Genomic DNA, 7,828 nt, shown 5'->3' with positions numbered 1-7,828 from the left:
TCGACTGGTTTCCGCTGTATCCGTAGCGCCTTACACCGGCATCCAGGCAAGCTGCTCGATGACAGGCAGAACACCGCACGACCCGTAAATTTTCATGTAGCTGAACCAGTCAACAGTAAACCCGTTCGCAACCCGGGGATTCTAGTTGCTAGGCTGCCTAGCGACCTCGTTGTTCATGCCTGAGACCACAATCTATCTACATCAACCTCTTCCTCTAGTACATCCTTCCGAGGCATCAGCATACCAGGACACGCATCAGTTGCAGTTTGTCAAGTCCTAGCATCAAGTTTCAATAGTGCGACAGGCGCCATCTACGACGCCACTTCACATTCGGCAAGCTGATGCCACAGTCCCTGGGCTCTTCTGCATGCAGGCAAAAACAACCTGTCAGCCTGAACACCTTCCAAAATGTGACAATGCTCCAAGGAGCACCCGCACACACCTTGGACAACAGTGCTTCCCACTTTAGCTCATCCTGAGAGAGAGTGAGAGAGAGAGAGACACGTTTCTTGCTGCCGACTTGACTTTCACCCACGCATTCTAAACACGTAGTTCCTGGTTCGTACATTACAGCACTGTGGCCACTCGTCGGTCACCAGAGTTCAGATTTGTGGGAACAGAATTGAATGCAAAATTTCCCGGGCAGCCTCACAAGACCTGTGGCCTTACCTTACTTCATGACGTTTTTTGACCACATCATCCGTTGCAGCTCATCTTTGCACGTGCAGTTGCTGCTCTACGGCAAGGAGGCCTCTAGCGCACCTTCCAACTCGGATAGGCCGAGAACTAGGATAGAACTGGTCTGGCGTTGGGGACATGTGGCTGACGATTACTGCGATGCCAGACCACCCGTCATTAGCGGTACAACTGAACCTAACATTAACAAACCGTACACTGACAAGCTCGTTACTCAACAGTACATCTTGCTGGGCTACTTGTTGGAGCATTGTCCAACAAAATGTAAAAGCAGCGCTAAATATAACACAAACCACAAAGAAAGGCGGAAAGGACAGCGCCCGTCCTGTCCGTCTTTAGGTGTGGTTTGTTTTAAATATAGCGCTGTTTTTACCTTTTGTTAGACAATTCTCGTTGTTCGCGCCAACTTATGCTACAAGCGGATGGCAAATGAACTGCATAACTAGTACCAGTCTGCTGCCCAAACACGTCGTGTTTCAGAGGTAACGTTTAATGTTATTATGACAAAATGGGCCAAATCGTGCCGTAGGAAAGAGGGGACCACAGCAGCCGGTGACGTAACGGTTTACGCATAAATTCGTGAGGCGACTGCGTGACAGCAAACTAACGCAACCTTGTTGTTCTAACAACATCAGTAATAATAACAAAGCACACCGAGAGCTGTAGAATGTAACAATGCACTATTGCAATATGCTGCATGCAATGAATTATCACATCACGCAGACTTACGTAGGTTGCGCGCCGCACGGTCAGATTGCCGGAGAAATCCACCTGAAGTAGGTGAAATACATCATCAGGCTCCACTGGAGTAGGCTTGGCGGAGAAAGAGAACAATATCAAGAAGTATTTCGTAGTCATCCGGATATTGCAGGTGACCAGGTCACCGTTCTTCGTGTTGCCAACATTGAACTCCCTACTGATCTTGTGGTTAGATTGGTGGATGTTCACGTACACCCTGAAACAAAGGCATGCCCTGTAGACGCCGTGTGATGGCAAGCATGGCGCAGCCGCCGAGAGAGCCTCTTGGTTCGGTAACTGAGTAGCGATTTTGCGTTTTAGTCGACAAATATCACTGGACACCGAAACAACGGCTGGCGCCGTCTCATGAATGTTTTTTTTAGAATGTTATTGCATATTCGCTGACGATTGCTAACTTCATTAGGAACGCATGCCAGTTTACACGGTTGGACAAATTATAATTCTAATACGACCACTTGATCCTCTATGTTTCTTTAACATTTTGTCCCGGTTCGGCGCTACTTTTCTAAGTAATTTTCCGTCAAAATGGGGCATAAGTATGTTACTGCGCTGTAGGAAAAAGAAGCAACGAACTAAGTTTTGTTAGGAAAGCCGGTAAATGCGTACATGTCTAGGTTTCTTTCGTTAAAATTTAAGCAGCGCTATCTTTTAGGACGAATACACAGAGAACATGACAGGACGGGCGCTGACTCCAACTATGTTTATTGAACACGTTTTTCGTAGAACATATAAGAAAAGACGACCGTGAGCGCATGCGCATCTGCGACAGACCACAAAAGGAAAGGCCAAGATGACAAAGATGACAGCAAAGGTAGATTAATGTGGGCGCACGCATTTCGTCCGTTATTTTTAAGCAATCTGAATTCGCTGGCATGCAGGGAGACAGAAGTTGTGCTGACACACATGTCGTCTTTTGACTTCATGAAAAATGCTTCTGATAATTCCCGAGCTAATCTATCTTTGCTCCTGGTTAGAATTATGAGTTTGTCAAGCCGTGGCTCACAGTTCTCATTGTTTTGGTCCTTGCAAGAACGGCAATGGGCGTGTAGATTCAGGCATGAGTCTGATGCGTTTCCCAAACTTCGTTCTTGTTCCCTGGCACGTTCGTTAACACATCCCCCTGTCTGGCCAACGTACACTTTGCCACAAGAAACGGGGATCTCATAGACCACACCCGTGGCACACCGGATCCCCCTTTCTTGTGGGAAAGTGTACGTTGGCCGGACAGGGCGTTGTGTCAACGAACGTGCCAGGGAACATGAACGAAGTTTGAGAAACGCATCAGACTCATGCCTGAATCTACACGCCCATTGCCGTTCTTGCAAGGACCAAAACGATGAGAACTGTGAGCCACGGCTTGACAAAATCAAAATTCTAACCAGGAGCAAAGATAGATTAGCTCGGGAATTATCCGAAGCATTTTTCATCAAGTCAAAAGGCGACATGTGTGTCAGCACCACTTCTGTCTCCCTGCATGCCAGCGAATTCATATTGCTTAAAAATAAGGGACGAAATGTGTGCGCCCACATTAATCTACCTTTGCTGTCATCTTTGTCATCTTGGCCTTTCCTTTTGTGGTCTGTCGCAGATGCGCATGCGCTCACGGTCGTCTTTTCTTATATGTTCTACGAAAACGTGTTCAATAAACATAGCTGGAGTCAGCGCCCGTCCTGTCATGTCCTCTGTGTATTCTTCCTAAAAGTTAGCGCTGCTTAAATTTTAACGAAAGAAAATGCATAACCAAGTAGCCCCGCCACGTGTTTTACTAAATGTCTTGGTTTCGCGGGAAAAAAAATCCAGAATTGGAAAATTGTAAGACAGTTTAATTGGATGACTTGAAGGCAATGGTCCATTATTTTGATATGTTGGAAATTTTTTATGTTAAAGTGTTTCCATCGATCGCATCTAACAGTTAAGACTGCCATACAAAAGAAATGGGCAACGCTTTTGACGATAGCAAAACCGTGAATAGAAAAACAAGGGCAAGACTGCCATTGAGTGATCTGCAGATATAATGATTGTTACAGTGAAATCTTAAAATATATTAAAAATATGCTTTGATAAAAGATTTCGCCGCTGAAAAATGCTTTTGTCCAGAATTACTGCATATGAAGAGTGCGAAAATTCCAAGGAAAGCATTACTGGGTCTCCTCATCGGCTTGTGATACTGTTTCAATATCTGGTTGCATTTAGGGCACTGCTGTATTTTTGTTTTATAGTTTGAATACCTTTTATTTTTTTTACCATAGGACACACAACGGCTCTATTAACTTAAGCCTAACCGGGGCATTGATGTTGTGTTCTTCTGGGACATATTACAATGAACAATTAGATGGACCTTGACATCACACCCTACAGCATCTGTTTTTTGCCTATGGATAAAAGCTGTGCTGTGCCATATGATCAATTGATGCTGCTGGGGCTAATTGGCCTCGCGAAGAGCAGCATGAGGGACCGCAACGCCGAATCACCACGCTCGTCGAAATCTTTGTTTCGTGAGCAGTGCGCTTTCGTGCGGGGAATATATGCTGCCCTGCAAGAGTCGCCTTGCTGGCTCCCCTATCTAGATACATGTGTGTGTTTTGTGGCGTAAGCGTGCTTACATTTTCTTTTCGGCACTATTTCTATGCAATAACGAAAAAAAAGCGCCCCTGAGTTGCCGAGCGGCAGCGGTTCGAGTTCCGGCTAAACCATTGTTTATTTTACCTCAGCTGATTTCTTTTTTTCAGAGACACTGCACAAAAGTGATGGCATGACGTTGCGGCCTTACAGAACATTGAGGAATTGTATGCTGACGTCTTCAGGGTGATCTCATTGACGGGTGTTTGAATTACCCCCGCGAGTTCATGCGGTTGTGACCTCACGATACTCTCGTGCAATCCAGAAATCTTCGACACATCGCCGATGGCCGCAATTACACTGGTTTGTCACCATTAATGCTGTCGCATACAAAACGGCCAGATTCATGCTGAAGGAAATGCAGCGGTACGAAGTGGGAGGAGCTTGTGGCCGCTTCAAGAAAGAAACGCTTTGCATCTCTGGAAACTAAGCGAGAGCAGCTTTCGCGGCTTGCCGAGTAGCGCAAACCGAATGGAGCCAAAATATCGCTCAATATGGAAGTGTCATCCGACAGGAATAAAAATAAAACTAAAAATAAAAATAAAAGGGTACTATAATTTGAAAAAAAAACAATGGTTTTTATTTAAACTATAATTGAAAAAACAATAGTTTTCATTTAAAGTACGTCAGTAGATCAAGTGCCTCTGTAAGTTTTTTTTTTTTTTGTGGGCGTGGCGAAAGGAATATCTCTAGGCTGCAGTACGTTGTTCTATATTTAAAGAATGCAGCGCGAAAAGACAAGGACAAGAGAAGAAGTGCACAGGCGCTGTCCTTAAGCGCCTGTCCTGTCCACTTCTTCGTTTGTCCCTGTCTTTTCGCGCAGCACTCTTTAGCCATGATAACTCACCAACAAGCCCAAACAGCCACTTTAGTTGTCTTATACGCCGGGTACTGCAGTTTTTCCTTTTTTAATACCAGTTCGCACCGCAAAGAAATGTCACAAGTGAGTGCTTAGAGGTAGATGCAGATAGTAAAGATGTACAAGCAATAATATTCTGAGATATCTCCTCAAGGCATATAATATTTGCGGTCACAATGGTTTCCTTCCTCATCATCATCGTCATCAGCCTGACTAAGCCGACCGCAGGGTAAAGGACTCTCCCATGTCTCTCCAATCAACCCTGTTCTTTGCCAACTCGGCCACCGTACCATCGCAAAATTCTAAACCTCATCCGCCCACCTAACTTTCTACCGCCCGCCGCTACGCATGCCTTCTCTTGGAATCCACTCCGTTACCCTTAAGTTCTAGCGGTTATCTTGCTTTAGTGTTACATGACCTTCCGGACCACAATTCTTCCTCTTGAATTCTACTAGAATATCATTAGCCGGCGTTCGTTCTCTCCCCAACACTGCCTGCATCCGGTCTCTTAACCATACAGCTATCATTTCTCTTTCCATAGCCTCCATGTGTCTGCCCCACAGGAGATGAACGAGGCCTGAAGCTGACGAAGAATTTATTTCAGCAGAACGGGGTGTACATGGCGCTAGGAAAGTGTTGCCTTTTGTGGGTAGATCTCCCGAGGTACCCGCGGCAGAGGGCGTCCATATGTCTACTGAAATGGCATCATGATCTTCGCGCAAGTTGCGCGGCTGAAATCTCTAAATGTGGTTACATAACAACGTCACGATGCTAAGGCCGCACGACGTAACATCAATCCACCGAGAAGGAGATAGAGAATTACTTAAAGCAAGGTGCAACAGCACAGGTGTAGTTAAAATACCGCCATTGGTATTTTTCCGCTCTTCATTTTATATTAGTGCGGAAGCGCTTATCCGATGGGCAGCAAACGAGAACACAATCGTTGTCTGTTCGCAGCTCGCGAAGTGCGAGCACTGCGTTCCGCGGCGCTGCACGCACGTCATCTGCTACGCAGCACAAATCCCCTCTTTCGCAGTTATTCGAATGTAGTAAACATTCTCTGCAGTTTTATGTCTGTTCATTCTAAACATCAGTGTTTCGCGAACAGCCAAATAAACACTCAAAGCTACGAGACCGAAGCGGCGATAGACGAGAGCATTTGAGAAGAACGTCAGCGAGCAAGAAAAAAAGTAAAGTGGCGAGGCATGATGAATTATCTGGCCAGCAAGGAATTGGTTTACACGCTATAGCCGATCGCCATTTCACGCCTGGGAAACAGGTCTACGTGCAAATGAGAGCAGGGTCAGGAGTCAGTGTCTACTGCGCGCGCCATATCTCCTTCGAAGGCACTAGCCGACTCGATGGCATCGAATTCACGCCGCAACGTACAGCACTGAGCAGGCTTGCATCGTAGTGCTCGATTCGTCCTGTTAATAGCAACACAAACAAAATTTTACTGCAGGTATATTGGCATTTATGGATGGTGCTTGGGCCGAAGCGGCGCTGAATAGAAATGAAAAAAATTACCGACGATTACGTTACTTCCTAATGCGAAATTTGAGCGCAGCAAATAAGCTGTTTCACCTTTTCGATAGATTGAGGCAAAGAAATCGAGCAACAAATGTATGCGCTATCACAGAATTTTTTTTTTTATTTTTCACACGTATTCCTTTAACAAAGACTCCACTAACAGTTCTTGACAGTCATGAAGGAAGCTTTGTGGTCGGAGAAATAGACTGATATATGTTCGACTTGGTACACCAATGCTTGATTCTCAAAGACGAGATCTATACAAGTGCCTCGCGAGATTGTCACAGCCGTGGGACGCGCTACGAGCGAGAGGAACGGGATGTTCTCCCGCATAAGTGTTAGGAAATTGCTGTTTGTCTTTATGTCAACATTAAAGTCCCCCACTACTAACATCGGTGTGGATCGATGGACGGTTAATGCGAGTTGCAGGAAGTGCACGACGTCTTTCGTGAGTGCGGTAGGGGCGAAGTAGGCAGCTACTACCAGCAAGCCGTTGGGCAACTTTGCGGCGCACAGTTCGCCAACTTCATGTGACGTGCCAAACATTTCGACTGGTATTGCAGAGAGACCTGTGCGCATGTAGATAGCGACTCCCGCCGCTCTGTTGTGGTCTCTGCGAGCACCACAGCAGTATAGGAGATGTATGATTTCGAGAGGCTCTTCGGGATCCATCCAGGTTTCAGCAAAGCAAAGTACAGAGGAATGGCGCAGAATGTGATCGTGGTGTACGTCCTTGGCATGTGCGGCAAGGACCAACGTTTGAAACACTTGAAATACTTTATTGACGTTTCGACCGTGGAACGGCCTTCGTCAGAATGTGGTTGTGAATGATGAATCAAGTGCTGCCAGCGAATGACGCGTCCATTGGCTGTCTGCGTGTGTTACTGATGTGTGGTTAACATGTTAAACTTCGCCTGTAAGAGTGGAACGCGACAGCGTCTTGCAACGCTGCCAGGGAGTCCACAGAACGCCATCGCCAATTCGGCTGTACGCCTTGCTGGACTGTAAATTTATTTTATGAGGAAAGGAAATGTATCTCTCTCTCTCGCATATCTGGGTGGACACCTGCACCTCGCCGTAAGGGAAAGGGGGAAGATGGGAGTGAACGAAGACGCCGTATTAGCTAGACGCGCCTTTGTTCATTCCAAACCATTCAGCTGGCATTACGGAGTAGCTAGCGTGCTCGTATCGCACTCCGGAGACCCTGGTTCGATTCCCCAACTCGACCAATTTTGTTCTCGGTTTTATTGATTTATGCGGTCTAACTAGGAAGGTTAATTAGGCTATTTCATATTTATATTATTGCATTTCTATCCATCGTGTTCTGTCATTAACCTGTCAATTGTTGGAACTGTCTAGGATGTT

At 46.0% G+C, this 7,828-nt stretch overlaps 1 protein-coding gene across 1 annotated transcript in view; it reads right to left on the bottom strand.

Annotated features, from left to right (window-relative positions):
• Positions 1-324: 324 nt before the first annotated feature.
• Positions 325-7,828, bottom strand: part of LOC149326878 (uncharacterized) — a 114,052-nt gene continuing 106,548 nt past the window's right edge. Inside the window, exons 7-8 of the mRNA XM_089564712.1 lie at positions 1,426-1,651; positions 325-363 (exon numbers count right to left, since the gene is read on the bottom strand). Of these exons, the coding sequence (XP_089420838.1) occupies positions 325-363; positions 1,426-1,651 (265 nt within the window). The remainder of the gene's footprint in view (positions 364-1,425; positions 1,652-7,828) is intronic.

This window comes from Amblyomma mixtum, chromosome 10 (genome assembly GCF_055824585.1).
Source record: "Amblyomma mixtum isolate Tamu chromosome 10, ASM5582458v1, whole genome shotgun sequence".
NCBI classification, from domain to species: Eukaryota; Metazoa; Arthropoda; class Arachnida; order Ixodida; family Ixodidae; genus Amblyomma; species Amblyomma mixtum.
The sequence above is the reverse complement of the archived record's forward strand: the minus strand, read 5'-3'. Positions and strand labels throughout refer to the sequence as shown.